The 27,721-nt window shown below is 43.1% G+C and overlaps 1 protein-coding gene across 1 annotated transcript in view; it reads right to left on the bottom strand.

Moving 5' to 3' along the window:
• Positions 1 to 27,721, bottom strand: part of QSOX1 (quiescin sulfhydryl oxidase 1) — a 103,932-nt gene that overhangs the window by 16,827 nt on the left and 59,384 nt on the right. The window contains exons 6-10 of the mRNA XM_020789745.3: positions 23,422 to 23,567; positions 18,190 to 18,327; positions 11,443 to 11,572; positions 3,288 to 3,404; positions 1,750 to 1,894 (exon numbers count right to left, since the gene is read on the bottom strand). Of these exons, the coding sequence (XP_020645404.3) occupies positions 1,750 to 1,894; positions 3,288 to 3,404; positions 11,443 to 11,572; positions 18,190 to 18,327; positions 23,422 to 23,567 (676 nt within the window). The remainder of the gene's footprint in view (positions 1 to 1,749; positions 1,895 to 3,287; positions 3,405 to 11,442; positions 11,573 to 18,189; positions 18,328 to 23,421; positions 23,568 to 27,721) is intronic.

Raw genomic sequence — 27,721 nt, 5'->3', positions numbered from 1 at the left:
CAAAGGCAACCTGGGATGGTATCGGGTCAGACAGTTCGGGCTCTGGGGGCAAGGCCTCACGAACTTTATCGCGCATCCACTTGGATGGAATGAGTGGGCGAGCGGACGGGGCCGCAGCGCTCGAGGCCACGGCAGTCACATGAGGGCAAGCCGGGTTTAGAAAGGGAGCGGCATAGGGGAGCGCCGATGTCATTCTTGGTCGCTTAGCCTGGTCAGGCTGGTATCCTCCATACCAGGATTGCCACATAAGGGGGTCAAAATGGTATGGTACCATCGGAAAAGGGTAGAAGTCGCCATGCGATGGGGCTGATGCCGGTGGAGAGACATGCTTTCTCTTCTCCGTTTTTTTCTTGGAGGCGAGGGAGGAACTGAGCCGAGCTTTCAGGTGCCCTCCCTGAGTCCGGGTTGGAATGGGTTGAGGCCGGGCTGGACTGTGGCGCAGCCGCGCTGAGGCCAATGCTCGGGATATGGGGCAGCATCATGGGGGGGGCACCGCATCATGGGCGTCATCTCCATCCGAGACCAAGTCGGGGACTTCTCTGGACGATTCCTCTAGGAGAGGGGAATGCAGAGAGGGCTGCGGGAGTTCCACTCTAGGGAGCTTGTCCTTTCTGGGCTTTTCAGGAGCGGGCTTGGGCTTCTTCTTCGAGCCAGCATCGTGCGCTCGAGACTTTTGAGAAGGTGGCAACTTGTGCTTACCAGGCCCCTTTGCTTTGTCAACAGTGTCCTTAACTGGTAGCACAGGAGTCGAATCAGAAGTGGATTGGCCCGCTGGAATTCTATCAGCAGAAAGACCTGGTGATCTGGCCGCTTCTGAGGATGAAGCGGGATTCATGGCTGCTTGCCAAAGGTAAGACCGAAGTCTTTGGAGCCTCTGTTTTAGTGCCGGTTTGGTGAGGCTTTTACAAGCAGGGCACAAATGGGTAGGATGGTGTTCACCCAAACAAAAAAGGCACTGGCTGTGCGCATCCGAAAGTGCGATTTTATTCGCACAGGTTGAACACCTTTTAAAAGGAGATGGAGAGGCCATAAGCAAAAAGAAAACAGAAAGGACGGGGGGGGGGGGGAGGAAAAAATAAAGAACCGCAGCCAGTCAGTTAAGCAAACAAAGGGCTTGGAGGATCACTAAGTAGTGTAATTAAGGTAAAGAAAACAAACAAAAGCTCAAAAGAGCCTAGAAAAATAGCCAAAAGGCAATAGCAAAGCACTCTATTTTTCCTGAGAACCATTCAGCTCCCCGGAAAAAAGGAACTGAGGAAGATGGTGGGTGGGAGGAGCATATGCCTCATGGAGGATCACACCATAAAATTCTTACTTTTAGCTCTAGAATCTTCCGAGAGAGTCAGCGCAGGCACTGACAATACCCATATGTGTGCATTCACAGAGACCACGAAAAAGAACAATACAAATGTAAGAACAGGTGATACATTTAAACCATTAAGAAAATTAAACAAAAAATAAAGCAATTATCAATGATAATTCATCTTTCTCAGGCTGTGCACCAAGTTTTTGTGGGTAGTTCCAAAATGGTATGTTTATATTAAAGTCACATATTAAAGAACTATTTGTTTTAGTTAGACACAAAAATGGTGTACATCTAAGACTAGTGACCGATCTGAGACAAAACAATGACTTGGATATGAATCCAGATCTTCCACTTTAAAGCTGAATTGTTATCATAAATGAAAAGTAATGGTTAGGAACAAAACTTTAAAATACCGAACGCTAAGCAGTGTGTGCATTACTTACAGGCATGGTTAGGACTAAGCAGAGCTTCTTGCACTGTCAGGAGGTGGAAGAGAGTCCAGAGACTACATGGAAAGCCTCTGAGCTCAGGTTTGCTTCCTTGACATCCTACCCAGAGTGGATTTTCTGGCAACCTGGCGTACGGAAGCTAAAAAGAGAGGGTCAGAAAAACGTTCTCTTGGTATGTCAAGGTTGCAGGAAAAGGGCAGGACAGAGAGAAAGGAAAGAAACAGCAGAAAGGTAGTTTTCAAAATGTGTTCTAGGGCATCCTGGTTTTCATCTCAGATGCTTAGCAGAGACTCTGCAGTGCAAAGTTCAGAAATGATGAATGAACTTTTCAATGCATTATTTGTGGTTTGGAAAGGAGGGACTTCGGGTGATGTTCTTTTTTCCCCTCATTCCAAATAAATCTAATTGAGCTGGGAAGAATACACCCTCAAATGAATATAGATAATTACTATCCCTTTGCTCTATTCTAATCCATTATGAATATTGACCAGTTCTTATAAGTGTTTTTTGATCTCCTATACAGAAATCACATACTCTTTCATTTTGCTAGTTTCACCATAAATACTATATTCTATAATCAGTTTTCTAAACTATTTGTAAATAGCAAAGCTCTTTTCTTCTTTAACTGTTCAGTGCCTAATGTTGCAGCTGATTTCTCACTAATTTCTTTTAAATGTTCGTATCATAGAGAACATGTAGGCCAAACATATGCTTGATGAGATTTAAGATATATGTGTCCAATAAATGTTGATCTTTTGAAGACCAGCAGGAATGGAAATATATTGCCAGCACCTATCATTTAACAAGCTAAATACAGTGGTGCCCTGCATAGTGACGATAATCCATTCCGGAAAAATCGTCGCTATACGGATTCGTCGCTATGCGGAACAAAGAAGCCCATGGGAATGCATTAAACCACTTTTAATGCGTTCCTATGGGCAAAAAACTCACCATTCTGCGAAAATCTTCCATGCGACCACCATTTTCGCTGCCCGGTAAGTGAGGAAAGGGTGCGAAAACACTGCGGGCGGCCATTTTATTTACCCGCCGACCATTTTGGAACCGCCGATCAGCTGTTAGAAAAACATCGCAAAGCGATGTTTTACCATTTAAAACATAGCAATGCAATCGCTTTTGCAATTGCAAAAAACCCATCGCTATGCGGATTCGTCGTTAAACGGGGTGCCCGTTATGCGGGGCACCACTGTACTTCAATCATACACCAGTGGCTGAGCATCTTTAAGACATTTTTGGCTTTTAAGATTAGGGGAATCTCTGGCTAGATTCTTGATGTACATTCAGGATGATGGGTAGGCTAAATGGATTTGATCTTCACTCCTGCATAAACTAAGGCATACCTTAGAAAAACTTCTCTCAGCCTTGCATACTCCCAGTCTGATGGACTACAACATCCATCATTCCAGTAACAGTTGGTGCAGAATGAGGTTTCAGAAGAAAATGGCCAGAAAATGGGAAAAAATACTCCATCCCTTTAGGGTACAAACAATAGCTCATTGTTTTCTGCGGCGTACCTCTGCTTTATTCCTTAGAGCTTCCTCCCAATTATTCTGTGAAACATTTGTCCTTGGTCTCAGCCACAAGTCGAGGTTGTGAAGATAGTTCATGACTACAAGACGTCCAGGAAAGTACTAACAAAACAAAACAAATAAAAATAAAACAAAAAACACAAAAAGAGAGGAAACAAGATGAAATTAGTTAATTCCTCCCCATTGCAGTGGTGGATGTAGAGGAAGTCAAGCTCTGAAAGTCACACGTGGGCCTCTCAGTATGTTACAATTGTATGGAATTGCAGAATACATAATATAGGATACAGAATCCAGATTACGGAAAACGTCTGTTACAACGAACAAAAAAAGGTCAAACTCCTACTGCTGCTATGTAGGAATGTGTTTTCAGCTACCAGTGACATCAGCAGGAATGATGGAAACATGTTCCCTGACAAAGAGAGGGAAACAAATAATACACACAAGAAGGAAACACATGCCACAGAGAAAGTAAGGTGGGCCATTCCTCTCAGAAAAAGTCCCTGCCAGGTTTCATAGGAGAATCAAATCAACGTTTCAAGCCAGACACAGTGTAAGCAAGTCTGTTCTTTTTATGCCTCTTATTTTTCCTGTGGCTATTGTACATTTGAGATGCCATCTCAATGGCAGGAAATCTTAAACCCCCAGGATGCTGCGTTGCACTGTCAAAGAAAGAGAGCTTGAAAAACAAGTAAGGAAAAGGTCCCTCTCCTTCCTACACTTGCTCACTCAGACTGTAGATGCTTGCTGTAATTACTAACAGAGAGCAAGAGCTCACTAGCCTTAGGGCACAGATGAGTAGGGGCTTCTCCATACAACTCAGAAAGCACTGGAACAATATATTTTCTTTCTCTCTAAGAGACTCCCTTGGCCAGCCACTTAAGCCGGATTGTCTGTAGAGGCTACTTGATTGTTTGTAAAACCTGCCCTTTGCTGAACTCACTAGGGGCCATTTGTTTCTACTAATATATCAAACAGTAAAACAACTCTTTTCCCTTCACTGCAGTCAAGAGAATCCCTGGTGAAAAGCAATGAATTTGTAAGGCCAGGAACATGGAAAGAGAAATATTTAAAAGAGCTCTATTTTACAATAGCATCCTTTAACAAAACAATTCTGTACACAGGTACTCATTAGTATATCCTATACTAAGTAAGACTTACTCCCAGTCCAGTAGATGCAGTGCAGGACTAATGTCTTGGGGCAGCAAATATGAAAGATTTGAAAATCCAGTGCAAAAATAAAATATAGGAACAAAGCTAAAAGCAGAACAGCAACAGAAACTGAACAGCAGAAATGAACAATCATCACATAACATGGCGATAAACGAAATGCTTTTGTAAATTAAAAGCAGTTTTAAAATCAGCAACCAAAAAGGGGAAAAACAGTAGGTACTGAGTGTTGCTTAGGGAGCAACCCACAATCTGGACAACACAGTAAAAAAATACTCTGTCTAACTACTAAAGATGCAGGAACACACAAAGCAGGTCCTCAGATGATCACATCAACATATGAATAAGCCTGTATGGGAGAAAGCAGCTCTTTGGCTAAAGTACGGTATGGCTTTCTGGCTTTCATGTGCTCCCTCCATCCATTTCTGCAACCCTCTGTCTTCCCTGTTCCCCAGCTGCTTTGAAAAAAGTGATAAGAACAGATTTGCTTTCAGAATATCCCTCTGCCCTATGAAACAAAGTGTGTGCTCCCCCTGCCTCCAGACCCTACCTACAAGCAGATTCACCCTCCTGTGAAAGACATGCAGACGGGACCTTAGAGGGGGGGCTATGGCTGGCTTCAGGGGCAAACACAGGTGTCCATTAGGGCCTCATATGGGGCTTGAGTAACTCAGAGAAGCAGACTTGAATGCAGACTTCCAAAGAAAAGCAAGGAGGGACAAGAGGGCCTTCTTAAATGAACAGTGCAAAGATATAGAGGAAAGTAATAGACATGGAAAAACCAGAGATCTGTTCAAGAAAATTGGAGATATTAAAGGAACCTTTTGTGCAAAGATGGACATGATAAAGGACAAAAATGGTAGGGACCTAACAGAAGTAGAAGACATCAAGAAGAGGTGGCAAGAATACACAGAGGAATTATACCAGAAAGATCTGGATGTCCCGGGTCAGCCAGATAGTGTGGTTGCTGACCTTGAGCCAGACATCCTGGAGAGTAAAGTCAAGTGGCCTTAGAGAGCATGGCTAACAACAAGTCCAGTGGAGGTGATGGCATTCCAGTTGAACTATTTAAAATCTTAAAAGATGATACTGTTAAGGTGCTACACTCAATATCCAACAAGTTTGGAAAACTCAACAGTGGCCAGAGGACTGGAAAAGATCAGTCTACATCCCAATCCAAAAAAGGGCAGGGCCAAAGAATGCTCCAACTACTGTACAACTGCACTCATTTCACGCGCTAGCAAGGTTATGCTCAAAATCCTCCAAGGCAGGCTTTAGCAGTATGTGGACCGAGAACTCCCAGAAGTACAAGCTGGATTTCGAAGGGGCAGAGGAACTAACGTTCTTAACGTGGGCAATAATGCCCCCCAGGGGGCGATTTCATTTTTCAGGGGGGCGGTAGAATGAAAAGGGGCAGTGTGGGTGGCGAAAGAACAGAAGGGGGGCGGTAGAGGGGCGCTGGAGCGAGCCAAACCTATGAAGGCGACTGCAGCCGCAGTGCTGGCAATAGATCCGGTGCTGCTGCTGCCGCCAGATGATCCAGCTCTTTCTACCTGCCATGTCTCGCCTTTCTCCTTTAGGGGAGCACTGAGTGTGGATCAGGTGGAAGGAAAGGGTCTCTTGGGTTCTAATCCTCACCCTGTGAAGCGCTGCCTCGCACCCGGGTGGGGAGGGAGACTAGGTAGGTGGGTGGGTGGGTAGGTAGGTAGGTAGGTAGGTAGGTAGGTAGGTAGGTAGGTAAGATATCACCTCGGGGAGGGAGGCGATGATAACTTCCTCAATGGCTCAAGGGGGCGTTTCTTTCAAAAAGGTTAAGAACCACTGCGCTGGATTATGGAGAAAGCCAGAGAGTTCCAGAAAAACATCTACTTCTGCTTCATTGACTATGCAAAAGCCTTTGACTGTGTGGACCACAACAAACTATGGCATGTTCTTCAAGGAATGGGAGTGCTGGACCACCTTATCTATCTCCTGAGAAACCTATACGTGGGACAGGAAGCAAGAGTTAGAACTGGATATGGAACAACTGATTGGTTCAAGCTTTGGAAAGGCATACAAAAAGGCTTTATATTGTCCCCTGGGCTTATTTAACTTATATGCAGAATACATCATGTGAAAGGCTGGAGGAATCCCAAGACGGAATTAAGATTGGTGGAAGAAATATCAACAATTTCTGATATGCAGACGATACCACTCTGATGGCAGAAAGTGAGGAGGAATTAAAGAACCTCTTAATGAGGGTGAAAGAGGAGAGTGCAAAAAACGGTCTGAAGCTCAACATAAAAAAAACTAAGATCATGGCCACTGGTCCCATCACCTCCTGGGGAAGATATGGAGGCAATGACAGATTTTATTTCCTTGAGCTCCATGATCACTGCAGATGGTGACAGCAGCCACAAAATTAAAAGACACCTGCTTCTTGGGAGGAAAGTGATGACAAACCTCGACAGCATCTTAAAAAGCAGAGACATCACCTAGCCAACAAAAGTACGCATAGTCAAACCTATGGTTTTTCCTGTAGTGATATATGGAAGTGAGAGCTGGACCATAAAGAAAACTGACCGCCGAAGAATTAACGCTTTTGAATTGTGGTGCTGGAGGAGCCTTTTGAGAGTCCCCTGGATTGCAAGGGGAACAAACCTTTCCATTCTGAAGGAAATCAACCCTGAGTGCTCACTGGAAGGACAGATCCTGAAGCTGAGGCTCCAATAATTTGGCCATCTCATGTGAAGAGAAGACTCCCTGGAAAAGACCCTGATGTGTGAAGGCAAGAGGAGAAGGGACGACAGAGGATGAGATGATTGGACAGTGTCATTGAAGCTACCAACATGAATTTGACCCAACTCCTGGAGGCAGTGGAAGACAGGAGGGCCTGGCGTGCTCTGGTCCATGGGGTCACAAAGAGTCGGACACGACTAAACAATTAAACAACAACAAGAACAAGTAAGGAGCTTTAAGCACTGTTGTGATCTGTGTTTATAACAGAGAATACTAGTTAAAGACCTAGGTGCCCCAAGGCATTATGGTACTGTAATTGGAATACATTCCCTTGTCACTGAAGTTTCCAAATGCTTTTCATAAACAGCATGACATACCCTGACAAAGAGCACATTCAGGGATTAGAAAATGCTGACAAGTTCATAATTTTCCCAGCAGCAGTTCCAGGTAGATCATCACCTGAAGCTGGTACATAGCACAAACAGCCACAAACATATCAATTGTAAGTAAAAACAACTTTAATAACAGGCTAAGCTCTCTGCTTGCTACAAGGGACATGACAGCATGTTTTCAACCCAAAAATCTCCACTGTCTCACTCAGAATGTACTAAATCCATTGTCTGGCATGCCACATACGTAGGGCCCCAAATACTGCAAGAAACTTTCATTGCTATCACAGTGGACCTTGAAGTTATGAGCTGCTCCTGGCAAGAGTTTTTGGCATGGATGCTGGTGTAAAATGTGGATATAACCTAAAGGCATATCTGCAAGCTCATGCAGGACAGCAGAGCAGATAGTACATCACTACATCCAACACAATATACAAAAAATTGAAGTTAGAGAACTGCCAAACAGCGTACCTCGAAAGGGTAACTCTGTAACCATCAAGTCGATGCTAAGATGCTAGTGTTGAACAGATAATCATTTCTCATTCCCAATTATATGTCAGTAACACAAAAGCTGAATGCAATCCTTCAGCTTCTCCTACAGTTGTCAGCAAAAGCTGCCAACCCATAAGCAGATATTTCCACAACAGCGAGAACTAAAAAATCCCAAAGAATTCTATTCTGCACAGCCCTTTCTATTTCCCCACTGCCTGCAGACTCTACAATGTAGGGAATGATAAAGGAGCCCCTGGCTCTTGTTGTACCATTTGTTCCCAATGTCAGATACTGCACAGTTCAAGACAGCCTATGCCCCCTGCACTACCACTGATTGGGGAGGGATGACAACCTATTAGAGCTGGGCTGATGCCACCACAGACCAAAATTCTCCTACTCCCAAGAGCCAGTCTCATGTTGCTGCATATTATAGCACTCTAAGATCAACTGCAACTCTAGGAAAGCCACTAGTTCATGAGTGTAGAATGTGTGGTTGTACTAATGATGTTGAACTACAACTCCCCTCACCCCTCACCGCTAGCTGATGTGCTGACTAAGAATGTAGGGAGCTTCAGAAGAACAATATCTGGTAAGCTAATGTTCCCTAGCCCAATGCCAGCCTATATGCTTATTTCTTCTACCTGCCTTTTCTGTCTCTAGTCTTGCACGTCTGGTGGTTGGATCTTGCCAACATCTGAACATGCAGAAATCCCATATGCTACCTAGCTAGCTGCTTCCAGCTTGTTCATCCAAAGCTTTCCACTGACATCTATAGGACTTAACTCCAAATTCAGCTGTTTGCTAACACCAGGAGATTCTTTTATATATTTTCAGCATGGTGCTGTAGCAAATAAGTCAGCCTCTGTGGGCCAACAGCCAAGATCCAAATCTTGATTGTAACTCCAAAATAGTCTCCAAGGAACATGTAAAGCTACTTTGACAATAAGTCAACTCAAATCCGATTAGCATCAGCACTTTAAAACCACAAGCACTCCAGGGAGAAGGGACCAAAGAGCTACATATGCTCATTGGGGGAGGGAGGGAATGTGGAGGAAAAGCCATGTTACAGGAAGAAAGACAGGCAAGTGGGGAAATGACAAGTTGAACAGGGAGAGCGGGCAGGAAGAGAGGAAACTGGAAAATTGATTGGCAGGGTGGATAAAAGGAAAAGAGGTTTTTAAAAGCCCTCAGTTGTAATTAATGGGGCTTCACAGACACACTTGCTATGCTTTCCAATTAGCAATTGCAACCAATTCCAAATAAGAGGATAGTTATTAACTTCCAATGCTGGTTAAAAAAAAACTTAAGATAAATCCCATTTTCCTTGATTCCTTTCCTTGCTTTGCGAGAATGGTGCAGATGAGGACCACACATTTTGTGTCTAGAAGATCTCACATTTGTCCCATATGAACAGATACACAAAGCTGCTTTCCTTACTCAGAACTGGACAGTCAGATATCCCTTCCCTGCCTTAGAATTGGTTACAACTCTTATAGGCTACCTGTGAGCTTTTAAATTGTGATACTAAAGACACAACCCATGCTGAGTCCTTGCTGGTGCAAAGCTATTGACTGTCCAAAGTTCTGGGTTAATTTGTGTGCAGAGAGGCAAAAAAAAAAAAAAAAAACATGAAAAGCACATGTATCAAAAACAATGAGAGGGAGGGATGTAAGGAGAATAGGGAAGAGGCGTAATAGTTGAACAGCTGGATTCTAGTCAGACTGCTCCACCTAGTGCCCAAATATTTGCTCTACGTCTCATTGTTATTAGGAGTATGCCTAATTGTTTTTAGGAGTGTGACTCCAGATCCCAGGTGTAGTTTTTTTGGAGCCTAACTGAGCCTAATGGGCACCTCCCTACCCAGACACTTTTCCTCTCCAAGCACACAGCATCAGTGTAATACTATCAGCACAATCCAAAAACATGAGAAAAATGGCAGGATCACCTGCATTCCCACAACCATAACTAAACACAGACACATACTGCTTGACAAGGCAGGCAGGAGTAAGTGGTTTCAGGAAGGTATGGATCACGGCAAAAACAAGGCAGAAAATATTTTTCCCTCATTTATCTTTACAATGAATTTTATCCTGGAAATGACATATGTAAAAAATAAAACAAAATAATCACAAAGCAAGTCAGGTAACAGGGTTAGATAAACCAAAAATGCTCCAGCTAGTTGTGGACCTGGTAGCACCATCTTAAGGCTGCTACTCAGGTCATGTGAAGCAAGGGAGATTCAGCACTGCTGCAGTTTCCAACTGGCTTGTGTAAAACAAGAAGTGCTGGGACATGTGAGTGAAGCTCTTTCTACCAAACTACAGTTCTGAGTGGCAAAATTCTCTACAGATATGAAACAGATGGGCCCCTTGGGTAACGGCAGATTTTCACCCACAACATGGACCCACAGCTTCAATAAGCCCAGAGATGGCAAAAAATGGATGGGATCCAAACCTGAAATGATTGGATGGCCAATTCTTGTTTTGATTTTGGTTTTTTTGTTTTGAGTTGGAGAGCTAAGGGTACCCCTCTTATCCTCCAAAGCAAAAAAATTGTTACTCCTACAGGCCTCAAACAACAAAAATAAATATATTCGTGAAGGCTTTCACGGCCAGGATCTAATGGTGGTTGTGGGTTTTTCGGGCTCTTTGGCCGTGTTCTGAAGGTTGTTCTTCCTGACGTTTCGCCAGTCTCTGTGGCCGGCATCTTCAGAGGACAGCACTCGGTGCTCTAGTGTAGTTGGCTTGGTAGTGTAGTGCTGTCCTCTGAAGATGCTGGCCACAGAGACTGGCGAAATGTCAGGAAGAACAACATTCAGAACACGGCCAAAGAGCCTGAAAAACCCAGAACAACCAACAAAAATAAAAACAAAACAAAACCAAATCAGTCTTCTGTCTGAATTCTTTAAATGTCGAACTTGATAGCAAACATGAGATCTGCATGTGTGTAAAACGCCGCTGCAGATTGCACACCGTCCTCATGCTGCATTTTGCTCACTCCTGATTTAAACACTGAACTCTTCCAAAGCAAGATGCCAAACAGGCTATCAACTGTCTGCAGCCAAGAGAACATTAATTGATTAAGCTAAGCTCAAAAGGACGTAAGAATACGAAACAAAATTAAAAGCTTGGCAGTTAAAAAACTGATCTTTCGAAACAGTCACTAACCAAATTGCCGCGGTTAACTATTTTTGCTCCGAACATATGTTAATAACTTATATTTACTGTCCTTATAGGAAAAAGGGAAATGAATAGCTTACAGATTACTTCTTTAAGATGGGCCCCTAAGAAAGCAGAGAAGCAAGTGCATCTGTAGGAACAAAAATGGTGAGGAAGAAAGAGAGGACTCAGCATGAGAGGCTTCATAAAGCTCACCTTGACCAGCACAGTCACATACTGCTTCAGGGCAGAGAGGCGTTCCTCGTCAAGGTGAGAGAATCGTGCTGCTTCCACCCTTAGAGTGTAAAGCACTGCAGATTCCAAATCAGCCATATACAACTTCTTCCTGGTACAGAAAAATAAACACAAAGCAAAAGAGAGAAATGTGGCAGTTACATAGCTGAAGCAGAATGAATCAGCAACTCCACAGTGTAATCTGCCAGTTCCTTTGGCACTTTTTGGCCAATGAGTTCGCCATAGAGGCAAAAGGGGTGTGTAGCAAAAGCAATAGCTATTGCCACTGAACCTGTTGCAACAGCTTTGGAAAGGGAAGGAGGGACATTTGCTCACCATCTCCTGCGAATTATTTTAGTATGCGCCTATAACAAAAGTGGCCACTTATCTACAGTCTCTGCTAAATGTTAGAAGGTAAAGGTAAAGGTTCCCCTTGACACTTTTTGTCCAGTCGTGTTCGACTCTAGGGGGCGGTGCTCATCCCCGTTTCCAAGCCATAGAGCCAGCGTTTTGTCCGAAGACAATCTTCCGTGGTCACATGGCCAGTGTGACTTAGACACAGAACGCTGTTACCTTCCCACCGAGGTGGTCCCTATTTATCTACTTTCATTTGCATGCTTTCGAACCGCTAGGTTGGCGGGAGCTGGGACAAGCGACGGGCGCTCACTCCGTCACGTGGATTTGATCTTACGACTGCTTGGTCTTCTGACCCTGCAGCACAGGCTTCTGCGGTTTAGCCCACAGCGCCACCACATCCCTAATAAGGGCCTCCTACAATATTCTGCTACATCACAAACAAGCAAGAGAATTTAATGGAACTATAACAACTAACAAATTTGCATTGTGGCATATGTTTTTGAGGCTTGACCCACACCATCATCTGACAAAGATGAAACAGCTTCCAAATGGATAGTTCTTGTACTGTGTTAGCCTTACTGCAGAAAAAACAGTCTTGCAGTACTTCTAAAAACTAACGGCTTTACATTTATCTTATTTGGAAATTTTCTCTAGAGATAGCTGTGGTTAGTGGACAGGCTACACAATTCAACCCACATTAATCTTCAACTTGAGAGCAGAGACTGGTTTTACTCCAGACACAAACATCTAACAGTGATTTTTAAACTATATTATCCATGGGGGATGAGAAGCCAACAGTTTTCAGCTGTGTGCACATCTTGTGGAAGTGATGGTTGGGGTAGTCTCTATAAACTCTATAGCTGTGTGAGAGAATATAGCTCTCTCTCTCTCTTTCTCTCTCTCTCTGTGTGTGTGTGTGTGTGTAGAATTTTTTACTTCAGAAAACTTAATATTAAAAGGGGTAAAAAAAATAATATTTTGTACTGAGATGGTCTTTTGTTGCGAGATGTGTGGGTGCCTCTTCTTCTGGATGGTAGGAACATGAAAGCCTAGGTTTACAAGAAACATGCTTTCTCACCTGACATGTTGAGCCCCACTATCCTGGGTATTAATTGTGTTAAGAGAATTAACAAGTTTCAGAGGCAATTTCAAGGCAACAAAAACAGTCTTATGAAGGTGCCTCTTTCAAATGCTTCGTAAGGCAATAGTTCTCAGCCTTGGGTCCACAGACATTCTTGGACTAAAACTTATAGAAGCCTTCACACTATCTGTGCTGGCTAGGATTTCTGGGAGTTAATTGGGACAATCTACATGCAATTCTCTCTAAATACTGCTATTTAAAAATGAACTACTTATTTAGCACATTAGTAATGTTTGTTCAGCAAATTAAAACAATTTTAGTTGTAAATGTGAACAACAATGAATTAGCCTCCTAACCATTAACAGTAATGAACTGTCAAACCCAATAGTTTGCTAGGAAAGCATCCAGAAATCAGACTTCACTGTACAAGAAACTTGGTTTAATTTCATTCCCAAGTGAATGAAAACACAGATAAGCACTAGAAGTACACATGTTGAAGCATCTTGGTATTTTTGCCTTGGAAAAAAAAAGCTATTAAGTCATGGAGGGAGTTGTGTGGGGAAGGCTCCTTTCTGGTGACTGAAGACATCTGATTCAAGAGGAGAGACAACAAGCATCCCAGACTGAGCAATGACCGATAGTGGGGTTCAACTCACTGCATGCAGACCAGTGTTCTAGAGAATCCAGCTTTGGCACTGGGAGAAGATCAGATTTCCTTACTGGAGAGATGGAACATCATCCCCAGACACCATGACCACATGGGATGCTACACTGCCCACTGTCTCCTTTTATAGGGCATACACTTCCAGGAGCACCCTTATCACCATCTTTCCTTTGCCATTAAGCAAGACTGCACCAGACATTCATTCTAACTGTTGTGTAGAAAAGATGAAGTGGAATTCCTCCAAAACAAGATGGCAACAGAGAAACAACTATGTACATTGGCTTGAACACACTGAAAAAAAGCAGTAATTTATTTACAAATATAATAAATAAATCAGTCAGAACATCTGAAAGGCTAATTCCCCAGCTCTCCCATAGAGGGCAAGGCAGAAAAACTGAGTCTTCATATCACAGAAGTGAGTATGTCCCCTCAGATTTCATAAATATTTGAGTATATCTTTTCGTGTGACAACACTGAAGAAATGACACTTGGCTACAATGTAAAGCAGTGAGTAGACAACTTGTTTAACAGTGTAAATGTGCTGTCCCCTCAAAATAACGCAACAAACAGCCATTAATGTCTAAACTGCTGGCAACAAAAGTGAGTACACCCCTAAGTGACAACACACAGCCATTAAATGTCTAAACTGCTGGCAACAAAAGTGAGTACACCCCTAAGTGACAATGTCCAAATTGGGCCCAAGTAGCCGTTTTCCCTCCCTGGTGTCATGAGGCCCATTAGTGTCACAAGTCTCAGGTGTGAAGGGGAAGCAGGTGTTACCGCTCTCACTCTCTCAGACTGGTCACTGGAAGTTCCACACGGGACCTCATGGTAACAAACTATCTGAGGATCTGAAAAAAAGAAATTGTTGCTCTATATAAAGATGGTCTAGGCCAGTGGTGGCGAACCTTTCTCAGCTTGTATGCCCAAACTGGGGGGGGGGGGGGGGGAACAGGGCGGTGGCGGCAGAACCGGAAGTGGCAGCAGCGGAATGGAAGTGGCAGCGGAAGGGAGAATCCCGGGCACGGAGGTGCCTCGAGACTCCACTCCGGATCTGCCACCAGCACCAGCTGCTCTGGATCCTGACCCGCCGTCTGTCTGGGCACCAGCACCACAGTTGCAGCCGCCTGCTCAGGTCTGACTGCGGGGGAAGTGGGGATTAGTAATCCGGTGACATATGGCTCGCGTGCCAGCAGAAAGGGCTCTGCGTGCCAGCTGTGGCACGCGTGCCCTAGGTTTGCCATTGCTGGCCTAGGCTATAAGAAGATTACCAAAACCCTGAAACTGAGCTGCAGTATGGTGGCCAGTGGTTTAACAGGACAGGTTCCACTCAGAACAGGCCTCACCATGGTTGACTAAAGCAGTTGAGTGCCCGTGCTCCGCGACATATCCAGAGGTTGGCTTTGGGAAACAGACGTATGACTAATGCCAGCATTGCTGTAGAGGCTGAAGGGTTGGGTGGTCAGCCTGTCAGTGGTCAGACCATACGCCGCACACTGCATCAAATTGGTCTCCAGGGCTGTCGTCCCAGAAGGAAGCCTCTTCTAAAGATGATGCACAAGAAAGCCTGCATACGGTTTGCTGCAGACAAGCAAACTAAGGACATGGATTTCTGGAACCATGCCCTGTGGTCCGATGAGACCAAGATAAACTTACAGTGGTGCCTCGACTTACGAATGTCCCTAGTTGCAAAATTTCTGAAATACGAAAAGCTCCTTTCGCAAAATATTGCTTCAACTTGCAAATGGAGCTTCGAGTTACGAAAGAAAAAACCGCGGGGGAGGTGGGGAAAGCATGAAATTTGAACTTTCTGTTAACTGTTGCCCAGCGAAGAGGCTGCTTATCTGCTACCTCGCTCGTACCAGCGGTTAGAGTGGATAGGGAGAAAGTCTTCAGATCGCCTGGTACTGTACGGACTGTATTTTTTTTTTAATTTTTGATTTTTTGATTTTTTTTTACTTTTTTTAAAAAAACAGAGAGATTGCCTGTTCTGGGTGAGTACATACTGTACATTGTATTTACTGTACTGTACAGGGCTTTTTGCAGCTTGGGGTGGCAGGGCTAGGTGGGGGGGTTATGTTTCTGTGCTCTGATGGGTCTTGCAGTGTGGATTTAAAATGTGAAAAGTATATTACAATATTAAATTAAAATTAAATGTGAAAATTACTGTATAATTTTAAAATGTAAAATTTATTTATTTATTTTCGCATTCTGTGGCTCCTAGGGTTTGTGTACCATGACCTCTCTGTTGTTTTAAAATGTGTGGGTTTAAAATGTTGCTTCAAAGTCTTTTTTCCCTCAAAATCAGAAAATATTCTGTGCTGGTTATTGATGCAGCCAGGCTGTAAAATGCAGTTTAGACTCCAGTTTTTTTTCTTAAAATCAGAAAATATTCTGTGAGGGGATGTGCTGGCTGTTGATGCAGGCAGGCTGTAAAATGGACTTTAAACAGAACTCTTTTTGTGACAAGGAGTTCTGTGCTGGAATAATGCTTGCTGGCTTCTGTGGTGTTTAAGGTTTGTGTACTGTGACCTGTCTTTTGTTTTAAAATGTGTGTTTAAAATGTGGCTCCAAGGTCTGTCTCTTTTAAAATCAGAAAATATTTTGTGAGGGGCTGTAGTACTTATTGATGCATCCAGGCTTTAAAATGGAGCTTACTGTAGACTTAAAGGTGCTTCGTTTTGTTCAAAAGGTGCTTGGGTTAAAAGGTGTTCTGTTTAGAATGTGTTCTCCTGCTCTTTTTTAACCTAAAAGGTGCTTGACTTGGTTTAAAAGGTGCTTGTTTTTAAAGGTGTTCTGTTTAGAAGGTGTTCCCCCCCTCCTTTCCTGCCCTTTTTTTTAAACCTAAGTTCATCTTAGGTCCAAAGAAGAAAAATTCTCCCCCTAGTGGTAGAGGACGGATTAACCAGCTTTGCATTAGTTCCTGTGGGAGCTAATGCTTCGACTTAAAAACAGCCGGAATGGATTAAATGGCTTTCAATGCATTCTTATGGGAATGTTGATTCATGAAAATTTTGAGATGCAGCCACTGTTCCAATACGGATTAATTTCGTAAGTCGAGGCACCACTGTATTTGGTTCAGATGGTGTCAAGCCTGTGCGGTAGCAACCTGGTGAGGAGTACAAAGACAAGTTAGTCATGCCTACAGTCAAGCCTGGTGGTGGGAGTGTCATGATCTGGGGCTGCATTAGTGCTGCTGGCACTGGGGAGCTACAGTTCATTGAGGGAACCATGAATGCCAACATGTCCTGTGACATACTGAAGCAGAGCATGATCCCCTCCCTTCGGAGACTGGGTCGCAGGGCAGTATTCCAACATGAGAATGACCCCAAACACACTGCCTTGCTAAAGAAGCTGAGGATAAAGGTGATGGACTGGCCAAACAGGTCTCTAGACCTAAACCCAATTGAGCATCTGTGGGGCATCCTGAAACGGAAGGTGGATCTATCATCCACCTGCTCTGTGAGGTCATCATAGAGGAGTGGAAGAGGACTCCAGTGGCAACCTGTGAAGCTCTGGTGAACTCTATGCCCAAGACGGTTAAGGAAGTGCTGAAAAATAATGGCGGCCACACAAAATATGACACTTTGTGCCCAATTTGGACATTGTCACTTAGGGGCGTACTCATTTTTATTGCCAGCAGTTTAGACATTAATGGCTGTGTATTGCGTTATTTTGAGGGGACAGTACATTTACACTGTTATACAAGCTGTCTACTCACTGCTCTACACTGTAGCCAAGTGTCATTTCTTCAGTGTTGTCACACGAAAAGATATAATAAAATATTTATGAAATGTGAGGGGGTGTACTCACTTCTGTGATATGTCTTTTTCACTTTCTTCAATTCATACCAAATTCTGAGCCAAACAATCCCTTTTATTATACATCCCACCATGCCTGATAGCCACATTCCACAACTGTCCTTGTCTCACATCCAATATTTCTCTTTTGGTTTTCTAAAGATTTCAGTAATCTCATTAAGCTGTAGCTGCTGTTCAGAAGTAGCAAAGAATTCGACATGACTTCTAACTTGGAGCAAAACAAGAAGCTCCTCTTCAGCTTCAGCTTCTCCAGACATGATTCCCTTCAGCTTAGAAAAGACTTACACAAACAGAACTTCATAGTACACTACATAAGCTGTACAATTACAATGTGTGTTCAATCATGTGTGTCAGGATGGGGTAGATTGTATCAATGGGATGCTTCCCCAAGCATAACAATTCCTGTGCACGGAAACCTAGTATGCCAAATAGAAGATTATGCCAGAACAATTCTAGCTGATATCTAATTCACTACAGGGGATGTTTCCATACAGTGCAGTGCAGGAACAGCTTTCCCAAGGACTGCCTGCCAAGAAAGCTTAGCATCTCACCTTAATCATGCATCAACGTTCTGCTAATTCATGGCCCAGCACAACGCTGGTTTGAACACTTCTGGTAACCTTGGCCAAGTTTCAAAATGACAGCTCCTTGAACTGCTGGCTCTTCTCTACTCATCCCATCCATCTGTGTAGATTGTTGAATCTTGGCAAAGCTTCAAAAGTAAGGTCTGATCAGCCGCTTACCATAAGGCCAATCAACTTGCAAAGGTATGGTAAAGAGCAGGGAACAGCTCAGATGTGTCTCACCTGTCTGCTACTCTCCACGGTGCAGTGGTAGTCTGTGGTTCTGCACTGGGTAGCATAGTGGGTCTGAAGGTGTTTCCTTTCATGACACCAGGCAGTCGCCGCAAGAAGTCAGTATAAAGCGGTCTCGAGTCCATATGCCTAGGAAGGTACAGGAGGGGAGACATAATCTGAGACAATGGACATTTTTGTTTTTATTCTAACAACATGATGCGTGTCCTTAAATTACCAGAAATCTGTTTAGCCCCCAAGAAGAGAACACATAGTTATTTACTCTGCTTTATGATAACACTTACTGTCTGAAATTCCACTACTTAAGTGTGAAAAAATTCATAATGCTCAGTCTGTTCCTAACCAGAAAACAGAGTCCCCACCTTGATTCTCTTGTTTCTCCCCAAATGAGCTGCAGCTGAAAGTTTGCTGCATCACGTGTTACCTAACATGTTGTGGGTACAGCCAATGCTGCTGCCCTGTACTCAGAAGGATAACTACACATGTCGGAGTCTAAGTTTAAAAAATAATTTCTATAGCACTGCATAGAAAACCTCATCATAGCCATTCCTTAACTGTTGTTAGACTACAATCTCCCAGGAGTGGCCAATTTCAGGACCCTAAGCTGGGAAAGTCTGTTTTCCCACTGAATCCAGTTATTAGCCCCAACTAGAATAGACCCTCTGAATCAACAGAATGTACCTAAGTGTGGATTCACCCACAGATTCAACAGACTTTCCCTTATTTGGGACCAGTCACTGGATTTGAACCTCATTCTCTGAGGTAGACTCCTCTACTCTTTATTTATATTACCTCCTTGCACATCAGTGCTCACTGGGTTGATAAAAACCTTCTAGAAACTGCATGTTAAAGCAAGACTTCTCAGCAGGTGTTCAGATCACATAATCAGAGTTGTTAAAGCAGCAACGCTTAGGGAGTCCCTTTTGCCTTTCTGCAATTTTACATGGAACTGTGGAACATAAATGTGGGTCTGGGCAACCTATATTTTTTGTGTTAGAGACAGTTGCCATGCCCTGTTTCAAAAAACCTGCTCAATACACTCAGGGGCTCTTGGCCCTGAGACTGCTATAGATACAGAACAATCCTGACACTCTGAATGATTAGTAGAAAAGGCAAAATATCTGTGTAATAGGAAAGCAGAAGTTTAAGAAGCATATGTTTTAATTTATAGGATTATATAAGTGTGTTGGAAAATAGCAGGTAACATTTATAAAATAATCAAAATACTGTACTATAAATAGATTCAGGAGCAAGTCATAAAGGAACAGAAAAACAAAGCAGATTTATGCAAAACAGTAACATTTACATTAATCTTACTGGCTTTGCTCCATAATTCATTTTGTAGGCCAACATTTGAATCATTCATGCAGTTTCTGAAGACTCAGCTGCCACATAATCTAGTCTGGCATAGATGAAGAATAACCTTGCATGAAGGCCTGCAGACCATACAACGCTTAGGGCACAAACACCAGTTAGTAGTTCTTCTATACAAACTGCATTCCTGATTTCTGATAAAAGTGAAATAAACATAGCTCATATCATGAGTTTCACGTTCAGTGGCTGGACTGAGACACCTATGCTTCTTCTACCTCCTCTGCTTTCGGTGACCTGATTTCTTCTGAAATAAATCACAAGCTGCACACCAGATCAATGGGGAGACTAATCTTACCTCCAACCTTATCCATCTTTTGGTAAGGTGGCTCAAGCATCCCAGTGGGAAAAGCCCACTTTCAACCTGCAGCAGAACTAAATGAGCAAAAAGGTTCCTCCCATTGTGGGAAGCAATGGCACTGGCAACAGAGCCCCTAAGGAACCACAAGCAGGAGCAGCCACTGTACACTTTGTTTCCTCGGCTTGTCGCCTCCCTGCAAACAGATGGCCAGGAGACAGCACCATCATAAATAATTTTCCCCTTCACCAGCTCGGCAGCAGAGAAAACAATAGCTCTCCTCTCGGGTGAAGCTGGCACTGGAGACAAAAGGTGACACCCTCACATGCAGTTTGCTGCCTCTATGGCTGGTTCTTCGGCAAGAGGGCCTGCAATTCTCCACAGGCTGGTTAGGAAGCCAGGCGTGAGAGCAATGGCAGAGGCTTATTTCACTTTGCTACAGGAGACAGTGGGATCAAAATCTTCCTAAGCCCCTTCGTAAGAAAACCACAGTGCCAGGGTGCCTCTTTGCTGGTCACACTAAGGCCTTCACTGCCAGGTAGACATCAATCATCGGCGAAAAGCTTCACAAGATGGCAAGAGAGCTGGGGGGGAGGGCGACAGGGGGAAGATACCATCTGCTTGTCATTTAGCACATTTTTCAGTAGCAGGAATCCACCAGAGGGCCCAAAGCACAAGTTCCATTGTTCTGTGCCAGTTTCTCATAACCAGCCATTGTCTGGCTCCTAATGAACTTTTCTGCAATTAGAAGAGCACATGGAGGGTCAAAATAGCTAGGTGGTGGTGTGGGGGTGTGTGAGGAAGCAGCTAATTGCCTGCCAGGTTTAGCAAACCAAGTTCAATATTCTCCAACATTTCAAGATACTGTAATTTTAAAAAAACACCACAACTTACTCTCTACACAAGACAGATGGAACATACGCAGCTCATAAAGCAAAAAGGCAGCAATCCACAACAGAAAAAGGTTTCCTATGTACCTCTGACAGATGCTAGGGTCTGTCCCTTTATAGCAATAATTTTTTAAATTTATTTAAAATATTTTTACCCCACCTTTCTCCTCAAAAGAATCCAAGCTGGCTTACATCATTGAAAAGACAACATTTAAAAGCTAAAAACAGCAAGTATACAAATATTTTAAAAGAATTAAGTAAGTATTATATTTTAAAAATGTCCTTAGTGACTGTCTGTCTGGGGGGGGGGGGGTTGTACGGATCATTGTGCTTTGTTGCTTTTAAATGTGTTTTTGGTAATTAAAATCAATACTAAAAACACATTTAAAACCAACAAAGCACAACAGTCCATACAAACCCCCCTTTCAGAGAAGCCAGTCACTAAAGGAAAAGCCTGCCTGAAGAGAGACGTCTTTCCCTGCTTGCCGAAGGACAGCAAAAGGGCAGGCAAACTTTCCTTTTCAGTGACTGGGCTGCTTGAGATGGGCATTGATATGGCTGGCTGTGCTTTTCCACTTTGAATGCATTTTGCTTTGGACCAGCATTCTGATAATGATGCCTCAGGTCAGTCTTGAACCAGAACTCTTTTTCTGGTGTTGCTTTTGTTTACCATGTTTAAGTGTGTTATTTGTTTCTTTGTTTTTAGTATTTTTAAGTCCAATAAATAAGTCCAATAAATAAATAAATAAATTTTATACTTGCTGTTGTTACCTTTAAATATTGTGTTTTAATGAAGTAAGCCACCTTGGGTCCGTTTTAAGGACAAGATGGGGTAAAAATACTTTAAACAAACAAACAAACAAATGAGTATGATTTTGTCCTATAAGCTTCCTTCTTCCAAACAATCTAGATAGGAATGTGATAAATCATCCTGCTCCAAGCTGGTACTATCCAAATGTGCCACATGAAGAATTTGTCTCAGACTGATAGGAATTCTAGTCCAGGATGGCACCAGGTTAGGGAACTCTATTTTAAAGAACAATATAGGTGCTAAGTGTGTGGTATAATGTCAATGGTAGAACAGATATACAGTCATCTAGTCTGCAGGAGCAGCATGCCTGTTTTTTCACTAAGCAATGCTCAAAACATATCCACACTCTCCATAAACAAGAGAAATAATTTACATTCACAGGTTTCACCTCAGGAGATCTCTCTGCCTAAACAACAACCATGGTTCTGGTCTCAGATACATGAGAGGATCCTCCCTCCCAAGGAGTTTCTGTCACATAGATCTCAGCCTAGCACACGTGCCAGACAAACACCCACATGCTCAAGCAGGTGGCTGGAAACAGCCTTTGGCAACACACTTGTCAGAAACCTGCCCATCTGCTGCTCAGCTGTATTGCAGAGTATGAACATGCTACTCTTTTGGACTAACACATCCCAGAATCCCACAACCAGCATGGGCAATGTTTGTAGGAACTATAGTTCAAGAAATGAATGTTTCTAAGCTCTATAGCTTTTCAGATGACAAAATATGACCTTTCACACAGAAACAGGTTAAAACTCACAGGATCCTGAAATGGCCAGTGTTTGAAACACAGTTTAATCCAGGCAGCTATTGGGCAAAAATTTCCTACAAGGATCCCACAGAAGCCTCAACAGTGACATGCCTGCCCACCTATCCCCAACCCTCAGCAAGATTTTGTCCTCCAGCGATGTTTGTTTGAACTATAATAGGAGACAAACAACACAGTCAGGCTGTCAAATAATCTGGAATTTTCACCTGTTCAGCCTCAAGTTAAAGCTAAGATACCAATGGACAACCATCCAGTTCTTCAGTCAGTCCACTCTCTGACAAATAACTGTGCACTTTTTTTAAAAAAGTCAACAAAATAAACAAATACCAGCCAGACTCCTGTTAGGATTTTACTTTGAAGTGAATTTTACCCATAGTCTGAACATAGGGACATGGTGGCGCTGCGGGCTAAACCACAGAAGCCTGTGCTGCAGGGTCAGAAGACCAAGCAGTCATAAGATCGAATCCATGCGACGGAGTGAGCGCCCGTCACTTGTCCCAGGTCCCGCCGACCTAACGGTTCGAAAGCATGCAAGTGCAAATAGATCAATAGGGACCACCTCGGTGGGAAGGTAACAGCGTTCCGTGTCTAAGTCGCACAGGCCATGTGACCACGGAAGATTGTCTTCGGACAAAACACTGGCTCTATGGCTTGGAAACGGAGATGAGCACCGCCCCCTAGAGTCGAACACGACTGGACAAAAAGTGTCAAGGGGAACCTTTACCTTTACCTGAACATAAGATCTTTTTAGTCTCAAATCCTAGAGCCTCACACATTTACATAAAGTATACTGTTCACTGAAGTGAAACCACAATAATTATTGTGGGATTGATTGATTGATTGATTGACTGATTGATTGATACATGCACAAATGCATGCATGCACACAACTGCAGAACTCTACACAAGCCTGACTGAAAAGAATGGTGCTTTCATTGCAAAAAGCACTTAGTGAAGTTCACATAAATTTGTCTTTGGATGTGTCTTTGATTAGCTGTAAGCTCAGAATCTCAACCCAGACTCAAGAATATATACTTAATTCAGAAGTTCAGAAGAGAATAAACATAGAAATGACAGCAACTCACACAGGGATGATACTGCAAGAGCCGTTGTTAACAAGCAGAAAGCCAGATGGGAAGGTGGTGACGTTGAAATGCCTCACTAGCTCTTCATTGCTCTTCAGGACACGCCGTACCGCAAGGTTCTCGAACTGGAGCATGTCCAACGTTACCTAAAATCAGGTATTTGTATGAGTTACTGTTCTGTAACCAAAACTTTTACACAAGGCACTCCTGTCTTCTACTCTAAAGGCTTAACGTGGAACATGGCATCTGCCCAAGATATCTTTCCCAGGCCTCACCTGGTCTGCACTGTCAAGCATTCTTTTTTCCTACTGTTGTTATTTCTGGACTAAGGCCTTCTATTCTAAAAACAGTTTGTCTTCTTGATTTTAAACAAGCCACATTTGTATGATCCCTTCCACGGGTACACATGTCATGGAAAGAAGGAGACCCTGGCCATGGACCCCATCCTAAGGTCAACCAGACAAATTAGATCCATCCACAATGGCCCCTGATCATAGGTGCAAGCCCCTCAGTGCAGGTGGCGGGCACAATATGGTCTCAAGGATGTATATAGCTCTCCATAGTACAAATGTAGGCACCCCACACTGCTAACCCTTTATTTTTGGCTCAAAATGTCCCTTGTGCAATTTAGGGAGTGTGAGAGGCAATTCTACCATGTTTACCATCTCAGGAGCCCCATTTCAACTGAGAGAGAAAGCATGATAGGGTTTTCTCTCTCAGTTGAAAAATAAACAAATCTTGCTTAAAGAAAAATATTGTTGGATGGGTGAAGTATGGGAGTGTGGGAGTGAGTGTGGCCACGGGGTGGGAGTGCAAGCCTCAGACTTCTGAAGGTTGCCTACCCCACCTTAATAGATGCCCAACAAAATGTGCTAGTATGGACCCATTTTACCTTCAATGCACTGAGCTAATATGGGGAGAAAATATTCAAACTGGGTCACTTCTGGGTTTCAAACAACAATCCTAGCAACTAACACACACACACACACAGAGAGAGAGAGAGAGAGAGAGAGAGAGAGAGAGAGAGAGAGAGAGACTTGTCCTTTCTCTTTCTTTTGTTAACTCTCTCCAAGAGACCCTGGAAAAAGTTATTTTTGGGGCAACAAGTCTAAACATTCCTCAGGTGGCAAGAGCTGCTATCCCAAAAAAGTAAAATGTCCATGTTCCACACTCTCTCTAGTGACTAATTTGTTTTAGGGATTAGGATGGAACAGCAGCAGAAATTATCCTCTACAAATATGTGTGTATTTTTTGAATGGGCCAAGAGAAGCAACCAAATGGCTCTTCCTTCATTGTATCTACAGTGTACACGTACACCTCTATGCCAATGGATTTCACAGCCTGCTGCTAAGGTTGTCTTCTATACTCCCAGCAGGCAGACTTCTGGGGCTTGTCTTACGTAGCATGTATAATACAAAGACAAAAACATTCCATAAAAATTGTCTTTTCATGTCTTGCGAGGGCTAATCCATATCAAAGCTAAGGCACTCCTCACCGACCAGATAGGCGGGGTATAAATTAAATAAAATAAATAAATTAAATAAATAAATCAAGCAAAGGTGTCCAAGTGACTACCAATGAACTTACACAATGCAATTTCAATCTGTTCTGCATGTCTGTGTGCATGTATATGTAAGAAAAAATAGAAAGTGGGTGGGGCGGAGTTAACATACGTAAAGCAGGAGAGGCACTCATCTGCCAGATGAAGACAGAAAGCATTACTGTCCTTATCTTTCTCACCTTCCAGAAGAGCATAAACCAAAGTGGAATAAATAGTAACCCATCTTCAAAAGTGGGTGCCCAAGGTGACAATTTTGCCACATTACTAATTTCTAAAAATGGAAGTGCTGATGCAACATGCTCTATAGGACAAAGGAATATCTAGTTCTACTCTCTGTTGGTTTACTTGACACCTCTTTTTGCTGTGACAGCCCAACTTTATCTATCTGCACAATATTCCCAGTATTGTGTCTCGGATTCTGAAACACCTCAGTACCTTAAAGCTACTATGCATGAGTGGTGACAACGTTGATCAAGACCACTGTGTGCAGGTAGGGGAGATTTAACATCCCACCCTCTGATTCCAAAATTGTCCCTCTTACACAGGGGCTACAGGAAAGAAAAATACTGTACAGTAACAACTGAGCTCCTCTGCCTCACTTATCCTCTGAGCCAGTATGTGTTACTTTTTCCAAGAGCACTGGAGGAGGTAGGGTGTGAGATCTTAGAAAATAAGCCTCCCCACACCAAAAATCCCAATCCAGATTGGGGTCAAACACGCTGCCTTTGTTTAAAAAAATATATGGATCTTCACTTGCATACTACACATTTAACGCAGCATGTAATTAGGTCCAGAATCGGAGTAAATGTTCTACCATAAAAGAGGTCTAGTTGTCTTCCAGCAACAAGAGAGAATGAAGGAAGAGCTGCCTCTTTCTCTCAAGCCTTCACTTTGTGTGTGCATGTATGTATGCAGCCACATGGACAAACATCTTTTATTCCTTCCTGCCTTCTCTCTTTCTTGACGGAATTGCTTTCATACAATGACTGACTATTCATTATGTATGAGTATTATAGGAATAGGCAGGAGGATTTATATCCTATTGCCACGTATTTGTATTATATTTGGTACGCAAGTCCAATATGTGTTCTTGACTTGGCTGACCCTCATCTGACCTTAAGGCAGAAGTCCTAGCTTAGTTTGTCCAGAAGAGCTGAAGCAAGCTTATGCAAGCACAACAATACCCTATTATCTGGTTAAGCCACATTTACTTTTGCTCAGGATACTGTTTGCTATGAGAGATTATGCTAGCTGCTCTTGCACAAACAATCCTTGTGAAGAAATACCTCCTTGTGACATTGAATGAAAGATGCTTATCAGCAGAAAGTATTGTGCCAGCTTCCTTCTCCCGTGTACCGTTCCTATTGTTTAGACTGCATTTCTGAATTAAGGTCACCTTGTTTTTAGGCATCTGTACAGTAACAAAGCATGCTACGTACTAAGAATTAGGCAGCTCTGTCCTTCCAGATGTTTTGGACTTCAACTCCCAGAAGCCCTAATCAGAATGTCAAATGGAAATGGATTGCAGGAGTTGTAGTCAAAACCATCTAGAGGGTCAAAAGTTCACTTTATCACTGATATATTTTTTATCAAGCTCATCACCTTCATTTTATATATGTAACTTAAAAGTTGCCATGGATAACCATGCCACATGTGCGCTTGGGCTTTCTCTAATGGGACAAAAACATCTGTGCAGTTAATCACCTTTCCACTGGAGTCATGGTTCTGATCCAAATTACCTCCATAATTCTCCAAAATTTTGTTTCATTGATTCTGCATGTTCTGCACTCTGGGATGATCAAGAACAGATTCTGCTCTTCCTCTGAATGACAGCCTTTCAAATATTTGAAAAGTGATATCATATCACCCCTCAGTCTTCTTTTCTCAAGGCTAAACATGCCCAGCTCTTTCAGTCTTTCCTCATAAAGCTTGGTTTCCAGCCCCCTGATCATCCTTGCCTCCCTCCTCTGAACTTGTTCTAGTTTTGTTAGCATCCTTCTTGAAGTGCGGAGTCCAGAACTGGACAGAGTAAGAAGACGCCTAACCAGTGCCAAATAGAGGGGACGTAGTTCCTCATGGGATCTAGAGACTGTACTTCTGTTAATGCAGCCCAAATCTCATTTGCTTTTTTTTTTGGTAGCCATATCATGCTTTTGGCTCTTTTTCACTGTAGCTCAAAGTCTAGTGTGAGACCCAACATACTAAGACAAACCTGCAGCCAATCAGATGGAGTACTGTGTGAACTAGTAGCCTGGCCCCTGCAGGTGTCAACCATCCATTTTAGCTTATTTCACCCTCTGATCAATCTCACCCAGTGCAGTTTTGTTTCATAAGCCAGATCCATGGGATGGTATCTTGGTGGGCTTCTTCCTTGCCCCCTCCATAATAATGTATTGACCACTTTAGCAGCACCTATCCTAATTATGTACCTTGAGAGGACTTCTCCCTCAGAAGGTCTCAGTCAAAGCAGTAATGCATAACTGATTAGAGAAAGGAAATGTTAGCATTCTTGAGCCCATGCAGTTTTCTTCCCACCTCAGTGCCTTCCTGAGGCTCACTGAAGCCACATCACATAAGATCAGAGCAAAGATCTTCTTGTGGTCTCTTCTTGACAACCAGAAACAACACAAGTGGCATTGTTAAATTCTTTTATTAGCATCTGAGAGGCTTATCTGACATATCTGATGAAGCCTATCTGGAGCCAGTAGGTTGAGCTACAGGAAGAGCTGGAAGTAGAGA

Source organism: Pogona vitticeps, chromosome 4, assembly GCF_051106095.1.
Source record: "Pogona vitticeps strain Pit_001003342236 chromosome 4, PviZW2.1, whole genome shotgun sequence".
Taxonomy (NCBI): Eukaryota; Metazoa; Chordata; class Lepidosauria; order Squamata; family Agamidae; genus Pogona; species Pogona vitticeps.
The sequence above is the reverse complement of the archived record's forward strand: the minus strand, read 5'-3'. Positions and strand labels throughout refer to the sequence as shown.